The following is a 23,194-nucleotide window of genomic DNA, read 5'->3' as shown; positions in this document are numbered from 1 at the left end:
GCCGTGCGGGAGCGGCCGTAACGGCCGGATTGTACCGCTCGCACGTCGTCCACCCCGGACGCAGCCGTGCCGCCCTGAACCGCAGCGACGTCGCACCACACTTCCAGCTGTTGACCTGCGGCGTGAGAGACTTCATACGATTGAGCAATGGACAGGACTTCCTCGAGGGAAGGGTCTTCTAACTGCAGGGCCCGTTGCCAGACCTCCCTATCAGGGACCGAACGAACAATGACGTCGCGTACCATAATGTGGGCATACGACTCTCGCGACTGCTCCGTGACAAAATGACACTTGTGACTAAGACCGTGCAGGGTAGCGGCCCACGCCCAGTAAGACTGATGGGGCTGTTTCTTGCATTGATAGAACTCGACCCTAGCCGCCACAACATGCGTGCGGCGCCGATAATATGAGGACAGCAATGAACACAGGGCGTCAAAAGACAAGGACGAGGGTTCCTGCAACGGCGCTAGCTGCCGCAAAACTTGATACAGCGAGGGAGATATCCAAGACAAGAAGAGAGCTCGACACACCTCCGCATCGGCAACATGAAACGCCTGGAAATGCTGCCGAAGGCAATGTTCATATGCGTCCCATTCCTCCGCCGTCTCGTCATACGGGGGAAAGGGAGGAGGGAACGGCGCTGGAGCAGACTGCGTGGACAGACTGCGTGGAGAGCAACGCCGGAAGCACTTGTTTCATGGTGGCCATGAGCTCCGTCTGCTGCTCAACCAAAACCCGCACTAAATCCTCCATGCTGTGGAGAAGCTGCGAAACCGGAACAACGACGCAACACGCGAAAGAACGACCCTACTCGTCGCCAATTGTGTACTAACACTGTTCACGTTTACGTCGCACTTCACTTGGAGTAGACCGGGACTGTGCCCTAGGCATGCTCGATGTTAACTGACTGGGCACAGCCCGTGCTGCCTGAGTTGTTGTTGTTGTTGTTGTTGTTGTTGTTACGCCGGCAGAGGTCGCGTCCGAATTCTCGCGTGCCCTCTGGTGGACGGGACTCTACTTGCGGCAACTACCGTCCGTGACGCGCCGTGCTGATGTGCGCCTCCCGCGATCTTTCTGGTGGCTACTGCAGTATTATTCAACTGAATTTAAATTTTGTACTGGGTGGCTATAATTGAAGTGTAGCAACTCGTGGAGATCCAGTGTGGGCTGTAATTATCAAAAGGCAGTGAAACTCAGTAGATATGCTAATGCATTCATACGGAATTGATATACGCTGGAAAAAAAAATAGTTCCAATTTTGGCCACCAGATGCAAATCTGTTGAAGTGAATGCAAGACAGACATACGTATACGTTTCCATATGTAATGGATTAGAAATGGGACATGGGCAGAAAAGGTCAAACAACTGACAAAAGCAAAATGTTGATTTTATTATTAACTGCGCACACGCAGTTTGTTCCATATGAGAACTGGAGATATCTATGAGATAATGAACACTGCCAGATGTTTATCTGGTGGCTGCAATTGGAACTAATTTTTCCAGTGTGAAAGCAGTTTGACATTAACACATTACCATGTCTACCAAGTTTTACTGCCATAAAATAATTACAGCCCTCACTGGACCTCTGTGAGTAACTGTACTTTAATTATAACAGTAAGTGCACATGAATTCAGTGCCAATGTAGTATCACTTCCACACAATACAAATTTAGGACAGTAGTTCCAACATAGTGTGAAACCAGAAACTGCTACTCTCATTTTAAGGGAGCTTTTTCCTTGTATTATACCATGGTTTACAGAGCAAAGGATTTTATCAAAAAAGTAGGAAAAATTAATGTCTGTTCCATACAAAATTTCTGTCAAGACAATAAAATACAGTTTATGAACATGAAGAAGAATTGTTAATTCTGACCTATAAACCTAACTCTCTCAGCTGCATAATTCTGAGACACTGTGTGTGTGTGTGTGTGTGTGTGTGTGTGTTTGTTGGCAGGGGGTTTATTCTATAGTGTTGGTTGCAAAGAAGCTTTTTAAGATGACCATATGTTCAATGCTGTGGTCTACTATTGGATGGTCAATCTTGATTCTGGGCACAGTTTTGGTAGTGGGCAATTGGTCCATTTATTAAAAAGCAGTGCAATACTTATAGTAAGCAGTAGAATTAATATATTATGTGGCCATACCTCATACTGTGTGTCATCCCCTGCACCTCCAACCCCACTCCCCTCTCATACAAGCAATTCAGAAAAAGTTTAGGGTGTTGCTTGCCCATCTGTGGCCGCAATTATTTTAATTTTTTTTAACTTTTAACACAATTAATATAAAATTGTAGTCTGCAAGAGGAAGTTCACATGAAGGCTAATGAGGATACGTCACACAGTGCATGTTGTTCTGCAGAAACATCAACAGAGAATTTCACTGTCTTGTACAAATCATACTGTGAATTTGGTTTACAAATGCATGGTTTTATTACTTATTAAATGAATATATGGATAGAGGATTGATATTTGCAAGGGAGTAAAGGCACAACAAAGCTGTCTAAACTTCAAAATTAGACAACTGCAAAATGTTGGACACAGTATAGGTATTTACGGTGCAGTGTAAACAAGGTTTCACCAACATAAGGTGATAAATCAAGAATTTATGATGTTCATGAAAACCCTTCCAATTACATCTATCTCTATATATTTCCTAAAAATTAAACTGCAGTACTTAACATATGCACTATACTAAGATGTTACAAACAACCACATCAGAACAGGATTAGAACATTTTAAACCATGATAAACTTTGTCATACCAGAGGCAAAGTCGTAATCCACGCTGCTCAGCTTATAAAAGTCAAACTGCTCAATAGATGATGCCTTCTTGACATCGGGTTCTGCATCAGTATCTTGGCTTATCTGCTCTGGCACATCACCTTCCAACACTAGGTCCCAATCTGATAAAAAAAAAACTCCAGATAAGTTGTTATAGTTTCTAGTGTCATATGGATGGTTATCAAAATAATAAAAAAAAACATAACAGATGGATTAATCTGACACTGAAAATTGAGCACCATATACTGCCTCAAACCTGCTCTAATTAACAATTAATTGGATGTACACAACTTATTAATCATTTCCAGAGGAATTTTGTACCATGTGTCACATATCATAGCATTTCATTTTGGCAAAGAAACCAACCACAGGTGATTGATAACAAAGTCATGTGATTAGGCAAACCAGATGAGGTATCAATGCGTACTGGCTCTTCCGTCAGACCGTACTTGCAAACAGCAGTGAAAGTATTTCTTCATATTACGGTTAACTTGTTTATAATCCATTATATTAAAAACATTGTACACGTAAATAAATCCTTCTGTCAGCAAAACTTTTCTGCAATAATATGGTCATAGGTGCACAGGAATTGATTTAACATAGTAGCTGATGTGATTCTTGAAGTCTTCCCGGCATCAAAAGCATTCCACGAGTTTCCAAGGATTGCAACCAGGTGACATCAACATCTTGCTATGATATTTTGGCTGTCACCTATTCATCTTCAGGTGAATGAGTTATACTGGAGGTTGCTGGTGCATGCCACTAAGTTTATACCAACAACTGGCATGAAGGTGTGTGCACATAGGTTACTGCCGTATAAGTGGCCTCTGTTGAATAATGCTCCTGTGTGCAGGCCCATGCGTAATGGTGATATTGCAGGCAGTTCCTCTGTTGAGTTGCAGGACTGCAGAATGTCAACATAATAAAATTATCTGTGGCTAAACATTTCATTAAGTGTAAACTGCTGTCTTTCTGAAGACATGAAATAAATCACTGGGTCTCACACCTATCCAGTTGATCTCCTCCTCCTGATTAATAAGATCATCCAACAAACATTCCTTAATAATTTAATCATTGTGTCCAAGATTTCCTTGGCAGAATAATCCATAGAATGTCGTTTGGAGATGCAATGCTTGGCTGTTGTTGACTTACTGGCTGCAAAACATGAGTGTGGAAATCACATTTCATGCACCTTTCACATAATTTGTGTGTGGTCTGACCAATGTAGATTTTGCCACACTGCCATTTTATTCCACAGATTTCAGCATCCTGCAAACCCAGATTATACTTTACCATGCTCAGAAAAGCACACGTCTTTGTAGGTGAATGGAAGATTACTTTATCATAATGTTTCTTCAAGATTCTGTCTAATTTCAGTGAGATAGTTGATAACATATGAAAAAAAAGGCCTTGGACTTGAACAGTTCCTTCTCCTCTCGATCTTGTAAGCGGTCATGTTTTTTCCTTCTTAAAGCGGTGCTGATCTGTTGTGGAGTATATCCACTATCTTTCACCACAGACTGTAATTGTTCCAGCTCTAATGCAAGGCTTTCTCTAGCAGTTACAGCATATGCCCAGTGTATCAACATCCAAAGGATGCTCATAGTTTGATAAGAGCAATGTCAGTTAGATGCCTGCAAATGTAGGTCTATATACGTAGGCTTATGGTAAACTGAATGCCCTAGTGATCAGTCCACTTTCTGAATGACTAAGATATCTAGGAACTGTAGACTTTTTTCACTTCTATCGTAAACTGGATAGTCTCTGGGATAAAATTTAGATGTGAAAATTGTGCCGCCTCTTCTTCACTATGGGGCTTCACTGCAAAAGCAGAAGTGCGACTCAGGCATGCGAAGGTACTTTGTGGCCCCTGCCCCTCCGATAATTAGAATTAGGCCCCCCCCCCCAAATATTTGTAAGTAGTGGTCTCACTTCCCACCCCTCCCCCTCCCACCATTCAAATATGCATTTCTCACCCCCTCCTCCCTTTACTGGGAAATCTATTAAAACTATCATGTACATTGCTACATAATAGTATGTAATCATTAACATGAAATAAATGCCAATTTAATGAGCTATTACAAGTTCATCTCTGCTACTGCGTTTACCTCCGCACGTGAAGAGCTGTCTTGATGGGATTTCCCCTGCACTTATACTGATTATAAACCTGCTATATGGAGGCATGCTGGGGGTGGAAGCTTACAATTGGCCCGTAGGTCATTGGCTGCCCTCATTCTCCCAGGGCAGCCAGTTTACAGCTTATAAAAGAAATGAATGTGTAATATGGTGCTGCATTGCAGAAGTGACACAAAAGTTCATGACAAGTTGCTAGAAGGACCAGATACGGGTAAAGATTCTTTATGCATTTTTATAAATAGTACTGATGATCACTAGGTACAATACTGCGTGTGAATCAACACTAATTGCACAATGGCTACTTATTGCTACTGCCTGTAATACTGTTATGGAGCAAGTGTTGGTACTGACCATAAATTTTCCAGAGTGGACCGAAGTCAAGACAATTTTCACCAGTCGGTGAGGGACCAAGTAAAAGTGTCTGATTAGTACTCTACGTCCAAACCTCCTATCATCTGAGTTGCTTGTACTAATACTGCACACAGTGGATAGCATCACTGGTCAGCTAGTTTTACTGTGACTTGGTCAGATTATAAGACAGTCTTTCGTGCTAGAATGCCCAATTTGAAATGGAACTTTTTTAATTAGGAAGATAAATGCTACTGTGCCAAGTGTTAGTGATGGTGAACCTAGACCTAGTGTCAGTGGTGCCATGGGTGAAAATGACAGAAAAACACTGTTGTAGGAAAAAACCATCACAGTTACCAGCCCTCATGGAGCCAGTAATTTACGTGAATAAATAACTGAAAAGTAAAAGATGGTACTTTTTTGCAAAATTTGCACACAAGCATTGAAGAAAATTGTTTTCAGTTTTCTTATAAAATGGAAAAAGCTTTCATAACAACTAGTTTTTTTGAAATGGAAGAAATGGTTAGAAAAGTTGAAACTCCTGAAACATCGTGCTGTCATAGAGAAGCTGTACTGAAATTCAAATCCTTAAAATCAAATGTCAATGTATTTAGCCAGATTTCAAAAGAAAAACTGACACAAATGAAAGAAAACCGAGCTTGCTTACCAAAAATCTTAACTTCCTCTGTTAATTAGTAGTGGAGGGGTTGCAATACCAGGGCATATTGATGAAACAGGCTACAGTGCAAAACTTATAAATGGACAGTCCGTGATGAAAAAAATCAAATTTTGACTATGAACAGTCTGTGATGTACAAAATGAAAGTTTGACTATATTAAGTCAAACACTTCTTAGAAAATTATTATAGACATTTTAATATGTTTTGATTTGCCTCCGTCTAACTGTGGAGTCCAGTGCTATAATGGGTCAGCTAAGATGGTGTCCAGGGCAAGTTTACAGAAACTGAAGAGAGAGCTGTTTTTGTGTACTGCCTTGCACACTTTTTAACCCGAACACTACAAGACACTGTGAAAGCGGTCCAAGAATTTCAAACTGCACTGAATGTTATGAAGGCATTTAGTACAGTTTGTTAGAGGTTCACCTAGGAGATTACATATTTTTGTTCATTTAAAGGCAGATGCCTCTACAAATTTGAAATCACTCTGTCCTATTGGGTGGGCTATTAGGTACTTGGCAATGTCTTCAGTTTTCTTTGACTCTACAGAACTTCAGATTTTTTTCTAAATGTTTAAAAAAAAATGACAGTTCAGACATTTTGATTTCTTTTTCACATTATCAGTTTTTGTAAAACTGTTTCATCACACTGACATGGAGATCACAGCACTACAGAGGAGGTCCCTACACTTAGAGGAGGCCAATAAGGTGATCTGCAACCTTATAACATTGATTAAATTTATTATAAATAATTTTGAATCATTCAACAAAATGTAAAGTTATGGACACTGATTCCCCAAAACTAACACATAAAAGAGAAACCCTTGTGAAATTGGACAACTCCAACAATTCATCTGTATATACATTCACTGAAGTATGCAATAAATATAGAAGATTTTATTATGAAATAATGGATTTGTCCATCAACTTCTTGGAATCATCCTTCAACACACAATCATTCAAGTTTGTAAACCAAACTGTACAATTTCTTCTTCATGACAACATACATTCAAAATATTTTATTTTTCTATGAATCAGATAGAGACAAGTAATGCTTGTTTCTCTACTGAAGCTTGTTTCATGAAATTATGCACAGTAGTGATTCTGCACACATTAGTTCGTCAGAAAAACTGAAGTATCTAACTGAAGTAACCTACTTCACTTATTGCTGGAACTAGTGAAATTCATACATATACTGCTGATGATTCCAATAACATTCCATACCACAGAGCTATTATTTTCTGCTGATGATTCCAATAACATCCTATACTGCAGAGCGATCGCTTTCTTGTCTGCAAAGGGTGAGAATGTCTTTTCAGTCTGTAATGAGACAGGATTGTCTTAATTCAATTGCCCTTTTCAACATCAATTTCGATGAAACTTGACCTTGGTGGCATATGTGTTGAAGTCACATGTAGGAATGAACTGAGAAGGGGTACATTTGCTGCCAATAATTAAGGTATGCTTCCTTGTTTTTATTTATGTAGTTGTCTTGTAAAAGATCTGACCCACTTCAAGCGATGTAAATAACTTTGTGCATCATTTGGTGCTGCTGCTATGGTGTTTATATGTCACTGGGTGATTGGGAGAAGCCAACTAATAGCTGTGATACCACCTGTTGGCTTTGACCCACGACGTAACTGGGTTGCGCTGTGTGGCACCTTGGTGATACGGGGTTTTCAAGATGGATCTTATCTGTAGATGGTATGTTGTAGCATTTTGTGGTGCTCCCTTGTGTTGGATGTTTATGTTTTGAATTGGTATCAGTCATTTCGTTTTCTTAGCTTGGTCTGTGAAATTGTGGTTGGAATTGTTTTTGCTGGTTTGTTAGTGAGTTACTTTGATTTTGCGAATTGTGGCTAGTGGATTCATACTTGTGTTTAGAATTATAAGTGATATGTGTTGTTTAAGGCTGGAAATTTAATGTTATTTTTCTTTTCTGCCAGTTTTGGGTATGACAAATAAATTTACTGGGAGCTCATTGTATGCGGCTATGGGTCAAGATATATTGTCCACTATCAAGTTCTTGCAGTTATTTGGACTGTTTACACATGTACTGAGGGAGTGAGGTATGTGTGTGTGTATGTTTGTAGTTGTGTTTGTATATCAAAATAGGTGATGATGCTAGTTTCTATGAGTTTCAGGGTTTTTATTGTTAGTGTTCTGTAATTGTGTTAGACCAGGACTGGTATTGGTTTATCTTCATTTGTTAGGTTGAATGTTTGATATTAGTTATGGGAATGAGTTTTCCTTGGTGTACTATGGGCTTTGTTTTACCTAGCTAGGGTAACCATTTGATGATATGAGTGTTATAGTTCTGGTATCGCAGTCTATGTTTGAACTACGTAAATCATTTAAAATTTGCAATACTAGGTTTTTGAGATGCATGAGGGTTGTTTGGTATCAAGGGCTCTGTTTGAGCAACATAGATCAAGGAAAACTTGCGATAATCGTGTTTTCAAGTTTGTGTGGTTCCTGGTATCGTGATCTCCATTTTGTTAAACAAAATTTACTATACCATTTGTTTTGCTTTTTTTTTGGTTCCCAACTTTGTGTGTTTAATTTTTGGGTTGATATTTGCTGTTATTGGTGTTGTCATATCTTTAGTTTGCACCACCCAAAACCCCCTACTTCCTGTGTTTGCCCTGTTAGTTTCATGTTTTTCCTGCAGTTACAAATTTCATGGGTGTAATAAGTGAAATCATGGTTGTCATGCTGGTAGGTGGTATTTCAACTTCCAGTTTTGCCACTGGGAGCATTCAGTACATGAAAAACGTTGGCCACAAGTAAACAAATGTGAAGTTATCTGTCACATGTAGTACCCAAGTACCCACCACAATGATTCTAATCCCCCCCCCCCACAAATAACATTTTTATGTCAGCACCTCTGTACAAACATATCATCTGCAGTTTGCCAGAAGACATTTGCTTTAAGTTCCTCCAAATCTAGTGCATTCCTCTCAAAGTCTTTCACAAAATAGTTTGTTAGCAGAGAAGAGAAACTATGATGAAAGATCAGAAAGCAACGCACATTAATTTTACTACGAAAAAGTTTAATAGGTAACAAAACAAAAGAAAATCACAAATTAACTTACTTCTTTTACCTACTTTTCTACACAGTCACTAACATTATCAGGACATTTCTCCCATTGTAGTACCAGTTTCAATATGCCCTGTAGGTAAAAATCCATTTGGTTGGAGTATAGCCATCTGCAGACTGCTGATTTCACTTCTGCATCTGTCACAACGTGTTGACCAACCAGGAATTTCTTCAAGCAACCAAACAGCTGAAAGTCCGATGGTGCAATGTCTGGACTGTATGGTGGACGCTGGAGCACCTCCCACCCAAGTTTGGCAATTTTCTCACAAATAGGAGCAGCAATATAGGGACAAGCAATGTCATGAAGTTTGACATGGTCAGCATAAATGTTGAGGTGTTTGTCACGAAGGGCATGATGCAGCTTAACCAAAGTTTTAATGTAGCCTACAGCATTCACAGTGGCCCTGTATTCAACAAAGTCCACCGAATAACACATCATGTATAGCCAAGAACACTGTCACAACTCTTTCCTAGCAAATTGAGTCACTTTGAATTTTTCTATACTGGGGAGGCCCGCTTGGTATCGCGTGTGTAGTGGTACGTCCATGGCTCATCGTCACTGTTGATTCTTTTCAGAAAGTCATGCCTTTCTGTGGCATAATGCGTTAACTGATACAAAATTTTCGTCATTTGCTGGCCCTTGTGACTGGTTTGTCACATTCCTAGGCATCCAGTGAGCACTAACATTACAAAATTTCAGCATGTCATGAATACACCATACCATAGAAATGTTGGGTTTCTAAGATAAGGTTTGTGGTTGCACACACCAGTCATTCAAAATTGCTGCCTCAATGGCTCCAACATTCTGTAGGGACATTCTGGAGGGTTGCAGCTGTTACCAGCCAATGGAAATGTGGCAAATCACAGTTCACATGGCCCTCTTCAAAGAATGCACACCACCTGGAGACATTGCTATGATCCACACTGTAGTCCCCTTACATGTCATGCACATCACTGTGAATTTCACTTTGTTTTCGCCATTTGGCACAGAAATGTTGAACTATACTGTGCTGCTCTTAACAAGTTAATGACAGTAATGTGCGGCATTTTTTGTTTCATTGTTCAGGCTTCTCTCACTAGAGCTGCACATGAAAACAAAATACCCTCTGTAGCACCAAACTTCAAACCATATTGCTATGAAATTTCAACATTCCAGCTGCAATATGAGAGAAGAAAAAAATTATTGTGCATTACTTTTTGATCCTCCCTCATACTCCTCATGGCAACACTGTCAATTTGTTCAAAGTATTCTCTCTGCAATAAAAAGTAAGTTGAGGAAAGGGTATGATGTAGAAGTGCTATTATAATGGCTTTGAATTTACCACCAAAGAGTGACTACAAATCCATGAGAAGGCCCCAACAAAGAGTGAGAAGACATCAAAAATTATTAGTAAATCAATAAATTTTAGTTGTAATGACTTCAGTCAGAAGAACTGCAAATATGATATGAACATTTTCCCACAAAAGGTTTCAGTCAAAGCAAGATATTCAAATAAGTTACACTTCGGTGTGCCAGTGCTGCTCACTGGTCAGGGTGTATACATGGACAAGGAAAAAAAATTTCCAGGTTTTTCCCGGATTTCCAGTTGAAACTACACTTTCTCCCAGGTGAAAATAAACTTTTTCCATGTTAAGTGACAGTATACTTTTCCTCGGCACTGTAAAACTTATAAATTCTTTGAATGTTTATGGTTTCATACGCCGATGTAGAATTTCCCAGCACTTTAGAAAACTAAACTCCGGGAGGGGGACACGTTTTGGAAATATTTTTCATGTGCAGCAACATGTACGTTGCATATTTTTGTGTTACGAAGGTATAAATGTGAATTCCACCAAACACCGCATGTTACTTTCTGAAGCACAGAAATCGAGATTGTGACGTGCTTTTCTAAGCCAGTTCTAGCTCATGTCATGTGATCTCACCAGCTGATGTAGTCAGCCAATAGCAAGATCACACTTATGAAGCACAAACATACAAATAAGAAAAGTTAATGGTTTAAATTAATATACATAGTGTTGCCACAAGAAAAACAAAGCTTTCACATATAATATTGGTCTCAAAGATTTATAAGCTGCAAGAGAAGCTAAGCTTCCACATATAATGTTGATCTTTCTTGCGTGTGTTACACTGTAAGATACATCACACAAATGTGCCAGTAAATTTTTTAATAACGATGTAAATGTCTGATTTCTGGCCTCGAAATTCGTCCAGATGGTCGTCCTCAGAGAGTTTATTTTTAAATGAGAGTCAAACGCTCTGTGATTTAAGAAATTCATCGTACATTCTCACACATAAGTCATCTTGCATAAAAGGAAATTTGCTTTGAAAGTAATGTTTTTCAAAACACCATTCGCAATATTTTCCCGTGACCTGTTAGAAATTGGTGTAGTTGCCAGAGAGCACCAGATAATGGGCGTCACTGTGCTTGCGCAGTTACGATGACGCAGGAAGTCCGCATGTTCGTACGTGTAAAACATTAAAAGATCTTGCATTATGTCATAAAAGAAACAAGACATTAGTGGATACTTCAAGAGCATCGGTATTTCATGAACCATATTAAAATGCAAAATAATAATTGGTATGTCCAGAGTCGGATGTAAATTTTCTTGAGTACCGGTACTGTATTATCTCTTGTTCGGTTCTTTATTATGGCATAATGCCATATGAGCTAGAAGAAGGAAAACGTGCACTTGAAATGCAGCGAACAGTTGAAACTAGTTAACAGTGTGAAATTAAACACTTTGTTTCAAATAAATTGACTGCCTCAGTGCAAAAGATTAATAAAAGCCAAATCTCTTTAGCAAACTGACAAAAATAACTTCACTATTCTGCAAGGCAATTAACGCTTGACTGTCAGAAAAGTGGAAATAAAACCTCAAACTAGTAACATATTTTAGCCTTCCGTAACTATGTGAATGTATTTTAATTCATTTGATAGGTCCCGGCCACAGAAACCTGTTTTGTTTTCATTTAATGTGAGAGCAATAAATGACAAGGAAACAGCAAAATCTCTAAATGTAAACACAGGTCACGTGTAGTCTAATCACCTCCCCACTACACCTCAGACTGCTCTGTGGATCAGCCCCAGATCTCCGATATTTCTGAACCGGGGCAATATTAGATAGTGTACTCATATGCGACTCACTGCATATGCACAAGAGCCCGCCCGCAACTACTCAAACGAAACTAATGTAAACAGCTGTCACGCTCATCGGAGGCAATTTGTTGTTAGGAAGCACTGCACAGTCTTCCTAAAGCCTTTGACACACTTTGCTGTTGGAAGACACTTGTATGAGCACTGTGTTTTGTTGTTGTATATAGCGTATTTATTTTGTGACTTAAGTTTTATTTTCGTTTTTTTTCTCTCGTTCATGTTTTGTTGCTGCAGTATTATTCTGCAGAAGCAGGATACAGTAAAATCACAAAAATTTAATTGATAACTAAAACAATGAAAAATTCCCAGAATTCTAAAAAATTCCTGGATTTTTCCCAGTTTTCTCCTGGATGAAAAAATTCCCGGGTTTTTCCCAGATCTCCCGGCTCATATACACCCTGCTGGTGTAATGGTAGAACTTTATTGTGAGGTGACAAAAGTCATAGGATAGCGATATGCACATTTACAGATGGCGGTAGTATTGCGTACACAAGGTATAAAAGGACAGTGCAGTGGCGAAGCTGTCATTTATACTCACATGATTCATGTGAAAAGACTTTTGACATGATCATGGCCACATGATGGGAATTAACGTACTTGAACATGGAATGGTAAACGGAGCTAGATGCATGGGACATTCCATTTCAGAAATCATTAGAGAATCCCGTATTCTGAGATCCACAGTGTCAAGAGTGTGCCAAGAATACCAAATTATCTCTCACCATGGACAATGCAGTCGCTGACAACCTACACTCAATGACCTAGAGCAGTGGCATTTGTGTAGAGTTGTTAGTAGTAAGAGACAGGTAACACTGTATGAAACAGTAGGTCAATGGGGGTGAGATTTGGCATTAATGGGCTATGGCAGCAGGCAACCGATGTGAGTGTCTTTGCTAACAGCACAACATAGCCTGCAGTGTCTCTCATGGGCTTTGTGGCCATATCGGTTGGACCCTAGATGACTGGGAAACTGTGGATTGGTAACGTAAGTCCTGATTTCAGTTGGAAAGAGCTGACGGTAAGGTACGAGTTGGCACACACCCCATGAGGCCACAGAACCAAATTGTCAACAAGCTGTTGGTGGTTCCACAGTGGTGTGTACTGTTTTTACATGGAATGGACTGGGTCCTGTGGTCCAACTGATCACTGACTGGAAATGGTTATGTTCGACTACTTGGAGATCATGTGCAGCCATTCATGGGGTTCATGTTCCCAAACAACGATGGAATGCACCTTGTCACCAGGCCACAATTGTTCACGATTACTTTGAAGAATACTCTTGACTATTCAAGTGAAAGATTTGGCCACCCAGACCGTCTGACATGAATCCCATCTAACATTTATGGGGCACACTCAAGAGGTTGATTCACACACAAAATCCTGAACTGACAACACTTTCACAATTATGGATGGCTATAGAGGTAGCATGGCTTAGTATTTCTGCAGGGAACTTCGAATACTTGTTAAGTTCATGCCACGCCGAGTTGCTGCACTACGTCGGGCAAAGGTGGTCTGACACGATAACAGGAGGCATCCCACGACTTTTATCACCTCAGTGTATAATCTGTGTGGGACAGAGTTTTGTAGCTTCTTGTGAAATGGATGAAGAAACTCAACAACGCTGAATTTTCTTTCTACCTTTGCTGCAGGATATTTATCAGTTTTCTGGTAGGTTGGTTCACACAACAGGCTGTAATTCTATTGGTCACAGGCTTTATTTGACAACAAAACATTGGTGTTTCCCTCATCCACTGGATAGACATCACACGAGGATATTCTTGTAGCTTGCTTAGTGTAGTCCTTTCTACGGAGGAAATACACGAGATTTCAAAAATTAAATATTATTACGACTGGGCAAGTAATTATTATTGAATGATGCAATACACTTCAGAGTGAACATATTCACCACGTCTCAGTAAACGACGACTGGAACATTCTACCAATCGTTCAGTTCCTCAGTGATAGAAATCTGCTCTTTGATCATGGAGCCATTCAAGAACCACTGTGTGAACGTCCTCATTGTTTGAAAAGCTCTTTCTCCCCTGATGTTCCCTATCAGCATCACTCACATTTGTGTGTCTTGAAATTGTTGGCACCTTACACTATGGAAGGACATAATGTTGCATATGGTCGATATACTGCCAGAATTTCACAGTGAATCCGAGTGCAATGTAGACATTTTGCCCACAAAAAACGTATTGTCCTCTGCACTTTAATTTTGGTGGACACTTCAAGTTGACATGTCATTTCAATTGCACACCTGTTATCCATACTGCAAGGGAACTGTCTCTGCAGGAAACCCAGAACATGTACATTCTGACAGTACATCATGCTTGTTGCATAATGGTCTTAGCAACATGTGTAACTTACTTTCTGAAGTCACCATGCTTTACTTTTCTGAGGAGAAACTCTTGTTAGTGTACATAACAGCTTCTTCAATATCCCTAATAAAATCATTTAAAGGCAAGATTCTAGGTGTACGCCTGAAGTTCAATCTAATCTACAATCCCTCTCCTGGGAGAGGGTTGACGAAGTAAACTGGGTCTAGTCAGACTTGGTTCATAAGCAGTCTTCTTTGAGATAATCATCAAAGTTCACCCACCTGCAAAGCAACATCAACATCACCATAAGATGTTAGTCATTAACGTTCCACGGTTAATTTCAAAGTTTTGGACAACATTATGCTATCAGTGCTTGGAAAATGTTTGAACTTCATAGCTATGCCTAGAACCCTGCCTTTACCTGATCCTATTAGTGCTGTTGACGTAGCAGTTAGTCCTCTTCCCCAAGATACAGCAGAAGGAATAAAGCGTGAAATGCTTAAGAGAGTTCCTCCTCAGAAGAGTAATATTTCCTCCATGGAAAGTGCAATACAATCTACAAGAAGATCCTCGCATGATGGTTCTTCCAGTGGTCAAGGGAAAGCCACTGTTTTGTTGCCACATTAAGTTTACGACCAGAAGAGTTTCAGCCCGTTGAGTGAACCAATGTACCAAAGATTGATAAGATCCTTTGCGGAAAATTCTCACATCATATTTGTAACTCTGTTGACTTTATCAAGAGACTGAGTTTACTATGTCTCATGAATTGGACTTATTAATAATTTTTTTTTATCTTCTCACTCTTCACTAGGGTCCCCGCTGTGGATTCATTGTCACCCATTAAAACCAATATAACAGTGCTCTTCCATAATGCCTTTTCCGTAACTTAATTTTTTATTGAAGAGTGAGTACTTAGAACAAATTTATGATGTTTCCATGGGTAGACCTCTCTCTCCTCTGGCACAAAACTTTCTCATGGAAGACTTCAAGGAAAAGGCTCTCCATCTAACATAACTTAAACTAGAAGTCTTCTGGCATATGTACATGATAGTTTTGTAGTGTGGTCCCACAGTGAAGAAGAGCTGGTACAATTTTTACATAATCTAAATTCAATCCTTGAAAATATCTAATTTATAGTGGAAATTGGAAAAGGTGGCTACCCTTTCTAGATGTCTCAGTCAGAAAGCGTATCAGTCATTCCATTTACTGCATGACTATATGTGGACTTATATTTGCAGACATCAAACTGCCACCACCTTTCTCAACTTATGGGCGAACCTTGCAAAAGAGCCGGAACACCTACAATCTGCATTCAAAGGTAATGGATGTTAACTGCATCTGATCAGCACGGCTTTAAAGAGGGGGAAACCATGACCATTTGCAAGATCAAGAGGAGAAGGAGCTGTTCCAAAGACTCTGGAGTGTCCCCCTCATATGTTGGAAATATTTCATAGAAATAAGGCAGAATCCTAAAGAAACACGTTAAAGTAAAATCTGGCAACATACAAAAACCTTTCCTTTGCTCTTCTCAGATCAGTAAAGGATGGGCTGGGGTAGATCACATTCACTGTATGTGAAAGGTGCATGGGGCACGATTTCCATTCTCACCTTTCTCAGCACAAGAAGTCAGCCACAGCTGGGCATTCTATCTCTACAGAACATCTAAAGATTAAGCTGCCATGGAAATATTGGTCTTGACAAGATCCTTCTTGAATACAGTTATTAAGGAATCTTTGGAAATATGTTTGGCAGACAATCTCATTAATCGAGACGGTGGCTTTTGACTGGTAAGCTGAGGGAGACAGTGATTTATTTAATGCCTTCACAACAAAATTGCGACTAATGACACATCTAATGACAGTTCATTTTTTTATGTTAACACACGAATTTTAACTCAGCTGGCTAACAACTCAACAGAGGGCAGACACCTAATATCACCATCACACATGCAAGTATATGCCGCAAGCATGTACCATGGAAACCTATGCACAGCTGCTTCTGCACCAATTTCTGGTGTAAATGTAGGGACATGAACTAGTAGTCTTCAGTGTCAAACACTAACCTGATGATGGCTGATGGTCGTCAGCTGAAATACCAATGTCATCCAGCTGCAATCCCAGAACCTCGTGGAAAATTTTGTGGCTGTTTGTTTCTTGGTGTCAGACATAATAAATCTCAAGTGTGTAAATGATATTCGGCGTATCATTTATAATAATTAATTAATTAAATAATTGTAACTGTAAAATAAGTGAATCTACAGCATGTCTAAAAACTACCATTTGCCAGTTGTGGGAATATTCAAAACCATTTGATGCTTAATGAATTTATTATTATTATTATTATTATTATTTATTATTATTATTATTATTCCAATTTTGCCAGCTGTGGAAGTTTATTTCAAATGCATCTTTTCTGGAGTTTTAACTTTAACTTCCAACTAATATCCTATTACTCATTTTCTGTGAGCTGCCTTCCTTTCCTTGGGCCCTTTATTGCCAATTTCCAACTCTGCCTCTCCTAGGAAGTGCTGGTGTATTCCAAGTTCTTCCTGAAAATGCCTCATTCCTGGATGTCTTTGTTTCTGTTCTAGCTCAGTGAATAGGGTATTTTTTCTTAAAAATAAATAAATAAAATAAAATAATGATAATTTCTGACCTTTAGTATCTTTATTAATGCATGCACTTATGTATGTTACCTAAACCTTCATATATGTGAACTAAAATCTATGACAATGTCTGAAAACTGATTGTTATATGAACAGCAAACAAACAAACATTTCCCATTAATCACAAAGCATTCTACTGTGTACAGAGCCTATGGTCAAACTATTGCACGTTGCCATAGTTTGGCATTAAACTGCACAGGTCATTTCTTGTAAAACCAGACACATCTAAACAGCTGTTACACCACTTCCCTCTTGTAGATCCTTTATATGAAGACTTCTTTTTCAGCAATGTTAAGTTCTATCCTCTTTTCTGTGTACTTGAACTTCTCTGCCCAGCTCATTTTTTCCTGACATAGTTCTAGCTCTCTGAGCAAAGGCTTGATGTTGCTCATAAACTCTACTTTTGAATGAGGTCTGGTGGCCAGCCTTGGATTTTGATTTATCATCATCATCATCATTACTATTAAACATTGGAAAATCCAGGATGAAATAATGACAATATTATGAAAAGAACAGCTGCTGCTCACCATATAGTGGAGATGTCGAGCCGCAAATAGGCACAACAAAAAGACTGTCACAAGTCAGCTTTCGGCCAAAAAAGCATTATCAGAATGAGACAAAAACACACACACACACACACACACACACACACACACACACACACACACACACACACACACACACACACACACACACACACATCTATACATATGCAAGCGCAACTCACATGCACATGACAATAGCCTCTGGCTGCCGAGGCCTGACTCCGAGCAGCAGTGCATGATGGGAGTATCAACAGGGTGGTGAGGGTACGGAGGACCTGGGTTGGAGAGGGGGAGGAATGCAAGTTAAGGGTGTGGGAACATACCAGGACAAGGTGCAAAGAGGGTGCGGCAGCTAGGTGCAGTCAGGAGGTTAGACGGAGGTTGGAGAGGGGAGGGGGCAGCAGAAATGGAGATAAATAAAGAGACTGTTGGTGCATTGGTGGAATATAGCGCCATGTAGTGCTGGAATGGGAACAGGAGAAGGGCTAGGTGGGTAAGGAATAATGACTAATGAAGGTTGAGGCCAGGAGGGTTACAGGAACATAGGATATACTGCAGCAAGAGTTCCCACCTGTGCAATTCACAAAAGCTGGTGTTGGTGGAAAGGATCCAGATGGCACAGTCTGTGCTGCTCACAGTCTGGCCTCAGCAGCCAGAGACTGTGGTCATGTGTTTGTGAGATGCGTCTGCACACCTGCACGAGTGTGTGTGTGTTTTGTTTAATTCCGATGAAGGGCATTTTGGCCAAAAGCTTACTAGCTGACAACCTTTCTGTTGTGCTTATCTGCATTTCAGCATCTCCACTACATGGTGAGTAGCAGCTATTCTTTTCATAAAATTAATAATAATAATAATAATAATAATAATAATAATGTGTGTTATTGTTATTATTATTTTGCTCACCTAAAATGTCCACATATTCTTTCATCATACATTGTCCTAAGGTAATAACATCAAGCACAACAGAATATCATAAAACTGTGGCCCATAGCACCTGAAGGTTGTCTCCATTGTTTAATGGTAAGAAACATGTATGTAAGCTTGTTTGTAGTTCTGTCACACATTAACTAAACATGTTGTCAAAAGTAGGATAATAAATCTCATTACTCACTGTTGCAAATTCTCCACATCATTCAGATCGTGTTAATGTATTTGTGATGGGCAAGGTTTGACACTATGCCATTTGGCCATTATGTTAAGTCTTAGTAACTTTAACTGAATTATAATGCAAAAGAAGATGTTTTGAGATCCTCTCTGAGTTCTTATGCCATCTGTTTTCCATGGTCATCACCTTGGACACTAATGCTCTCCATAAATGTAAACCAGTCTTCTATAAACCTGCTCAACAAACTTGCCTTGCTAAAAGTCTTTCGCTTTGTATCAACTATGATGTTTGATCATTCTAGGAAGATTTTTTCTTTGATATATCCTTAAAAAAAAAAAAAAAAAAAAAAAAAAAAAAAAAAGTGAGAACTTGGGAATCCACTTTGGTAGGAACTTCTGAAGACAGGCTACAACTAGCAGTGTACTTCACAATTTGTGCCTTTCTGTGGCCTTACTATTGTCACTCTTTGAAACATTGTAACAATGACTTGGCAGACATGACATATAAACTCTGGTACTGTAAACACAGTACATCTTGTTTATTAAATGTGATGTTGTGCCATATTAAATAGAAGTGACCCAGTATTGAGTTTTATTCAGTTGTCAATAACCAGTCATTGATGGTCACATGATGAAGCAGTTATTGTTCAGTTGTAGTTTTAGATGCTAGCCGGTGCTAACCAACTACACCAAGTCTGTCAATTTTCATCATGGGCTGAACATAGTTAACATTTCCCTTGGTGAAAAATTCCTAGTTCATCTCAACTGTATAGTTTACAGCAAACTAACTTCTTCTACAGCACACATATCTGTTTCAATAATAGCTTTAACGGGCATGTGGGTTTAGCCACTGCTCAATTCGCAACCTACAGCACCAATTTCATTTCAAGAAAATAACCTACAACAAGATCTGCTGGTCAGAAACAATAAATCAGGAGCACAGATGAAGTGTTTTGAAGGATATAATATCATTCCTAGTCTTATACCTCATAAAGGTATAGTGTAACTTAAATTTATGTATATCTGTATCTTCCTAGTGAAGAACATATGGTAGCTCATAAGTTTCTGTTACTCATATACACCTTCAATATCATACATTCTATGTAATCATGTACAAACAATAATTTGTAAAACTAAACTCATTCAATTTCCTGTGAACTGTCCACATATGGATCTATAGAGCTCGAAATAAATAAATAAATAAATAAATAAAACTGGATGCTCATCATTGAGCTTAAATGACCAATTAAATGCCAATCCCAAGAGTGTGGCTATTTGCAATCACCAAATATGGTCTTCCACAACACAACATAATATGCTGTTGCAGGTAAGCAAGTTTACAATGAAGTCACATCAGGTAGTATTATTTTGATAACCATTTGGTTTTAAGTTTGTTTCATTGAAACAGCACAAGTCAATGAATTATTTAAGTTTTACAGAAGACACTTGCCCATAAAAAGAGAAAGAAACCTGCTATGACATTCATTCTGATGTAAAGTAAAGGCAAAATAAATCTGAGGATAAATGATAGTTGGGTACTGTTCTATATGCCAGTCGAACTGTAACATTATATCTGCATTTAAATCTGACAGCACCCTATCCCTTTTACTAATGTGTATTACTAAACCCTTTCTGTTACCCTCTTTTTATATTATGCTTCTCTTTTTCCGAGAGCAATATTTGTTTCATTTTCTCATATCTTCCTTATTCTATCATTCCCTTCTGAGCTGAGCTCAAAACAAGTTCACCTTTTCAGCATTCTCCTACAGTAATGTGGTATTGTTGACATAAGAAATATTACATTTGTGAAAGATAATGACTTCATTGAATACTGTGGTTTTCACATTTATGAAAGGTGTTTCTCAAACAAGAATACATCCAACAGGATTATAAGATATCTCTTAGAAATATGTCTACATATGCAGAATTGTGTCTCTCCCCATATAGCTCAATCTATACAACTTTAATTCATTTCTCACGACATTAAGAGTTACACATCACAAAACTTAATACACACACAGTTCCCAAATATTCCACAATCATCAGGTCTCTCCTTGTTGCATTGTCTCAGAACTCGTCCAACAAATTTTGCTGTAGACTTTGCCAACTAAATTTATGTGGACAGTCAGCCTCAAATAAATGAGAATAGTCTGCACTAGCACAATATATTCAGTTGTTGTGTATAAGTACATAAATTACTGACTGACACAAAATGCTTCCCTTATTTTTACATTATTAGTATATTGAAGCTCAGAAAAAGTAGTAATTATGGATGAAATAAAATTTGGCTTCAAACTGCACCAGACAGATACAGTTCTGGAAGATAATATACAAAAAGAGAGTTCACAATTGCAGCCGACATTTAATACACATCTATTTTGAAACTTAAATGATCAACAAGCAACAAAATGAATGATCTTTATCAAGCAAAGGAGTTCTTGCCACAATTACTCCACATTTTCCCTATGGAGTTAATGACAAATACGTGACTTCACAGACAAGCTGACACACGTTTCATTTGATTTTCCAGGCTTTTTATCCTTTTTTCTACCCTACACACCAATGTTGCTATGATATCATTGTAGTCATTAATTTTTATCCTCTATCTAATAATTATCTTTCATTTCCATATAATATTCCACAAATCCAAGTTCAAAGGAGAACCTGTATGGATGTGGTTGTCACAGACTAAATTATCAGAGAGAAAGAGCTGCACTTATGTGATATTAATCAAACACATTTTGATTCATTTTGTTGGTACTTATGAGGACTTCAAAAACAAATTACTAGTGCAAACACCTGATATGTCTGTACTCCATATTCCTAAATGAATTCACCATTTCACTTCAAAGGAACATTAATGCTCTAGAGCACTAAATACTGAAATCTATTTATGCATATCATTTGTGATCTCACACTTCTGCAAAATACAGGTTTTGATGAAGGTCTGTCTATTGTACCGGGTGGTTACAATAAAGCTTTCAATATTTAACACATTATAACATAAAAACTAATAACTGTTCAAGTACCAAACTTGGTAGCATTAATGCCCAGAGCAGTAGGTGCACGATTTCCGTGCATCACAGTGCCACTGTCCAGTTCAGTTCCAACTATAACCACCAGGTGCCGTGATCAGTCATTGTGATTCATACTCTCACACACCTGACCAGTCACAGTGCACTTGTTGACATGTCAACATGAACTCGGACAAAAGGAGCACGGCATTATTGGTGAAGCTCTGTTATCAAAACAACAGTAATGCTGCAGCTGCACTTCAAGAATATTGCCAGATGAAAGGATTACGGAAGTGTCTTTTTTCTCCACCTGCCATGTGGAGTGTGAAGAAGAAATTTGAATCAACTGGAGAACTGGGCGTCGCTCTGGAAAAAGGCCGATGACCAGTTGCCCACAGGTGGTTGATGAAATCACTGTTGCCATGGCAATGCTGCACGCAATTCCCGATCGTCAAGCAGTGCACTTGCTGTGTCACAACAGTTGAACATCCGTGGTCCACTGTATGGAAGGTGCTTCGAAACACTCTCAAATGGTATCTGGACAAGATCCATATCATATAGCAGCTTGCACCACAGGATGCACAACATGTTGACTTCACTCTCCACTTTCTTGCAAGGATTGAAGTTGGTGAGGGCTGGCCCTGGACCATCCCATGGACAGACGGAGCTCATTTTTCTCTGACAGGTGAGGTGAACACACAGAATTGCCGAGTGTGGGGATCTTCACCTCCAGTCACTGTGCATTAAGTTCCTCTGAATGGTGAATGTGTCGCTGTATGGTGTGGCTTCACAGCTACATTCATCACTGGCCCATTCTTTTTGAACAGTTGGCGCTCGAAGACCAAAGACATGCAGTATGATGAGCTAGCATTACTGTGATATGCTTCACCAGAATGTCATACCCGCCTTACAAGGGAGAGACATATTGAACTCTACAGTGGGGCCTCACCGCACATCGCTCGTGAAGTTCACCTACTTCTCCGAAACACATTTGGGAATGATCGAATTATCAGCCAATCAGTTTAAACTTTTGACCAGCATGATCACCTGATCTCACTCCCTGTGATTTTTGGTTATGGGGCTACCTGAAGAGCGGGGTTTACCAGGGGAACATTCACAAATGTGCTGATCTGAAGCACAGCATAACAAGAGAGGTAGCCAGCATACCTACAGACATGCTTAGTTCGTCTGTGCAAAATGCATTCCTGTGCTTTCACACTCTTCTGACACTGATGGATGCCATATTGAGCCCCTTTTGTAGCAGTAATGGTAATGATATATAATGGTAAGATGTACCATAGCAGCACATAAAAGTGTTTCAATTGAAATGATTCTGCAGTTTTTCTCTTTGCC

At 39.2% G+C, this 23,194-nt stretch overlaps 1 protein-coding gene across 1 annotated transcript in view; it reads right to left on the bottom strand.

The window, feature by feature from the left end:
• Positions 1-23,194, bottom strand: part of LOC126235055 (uncharacterized) — a 671,255-nt gene that overhangs the window by 24,221 nt on the left and 623,840 nt on the right. The window contains exon 15 of the mRNA XM_049943791.1: positions 2,760-2,900. Within this exon, the coding sequence (XP_049799748.1) occupies positions 2,760-2,900 (141 nt within the window). The remainder of the gene's footprint in view (positions 1-2,759; positions 2,901-23,194) is intronic.

This window comes from Schistocerca nitens, chromosome 2 (genome assembly GCF_023898315.1).
Source record: "Schistocerca nitens isolate TAMUIC-IGC-003100 chromosome 2, iqSchNite1.1, whole genome shotgun sequence".
Lineage (NCBI taxonomy): Eukaryota > Metazoa > Arthropoda > Insecta > Orthoptera > Acrididae > Schistocerca > Schistocerca nitens.
The sequence above is the reverse complement of the archived record's forward strand: the minus strand, read 5'-3'. Positions and strand labels throughout refer to the sequence as shown.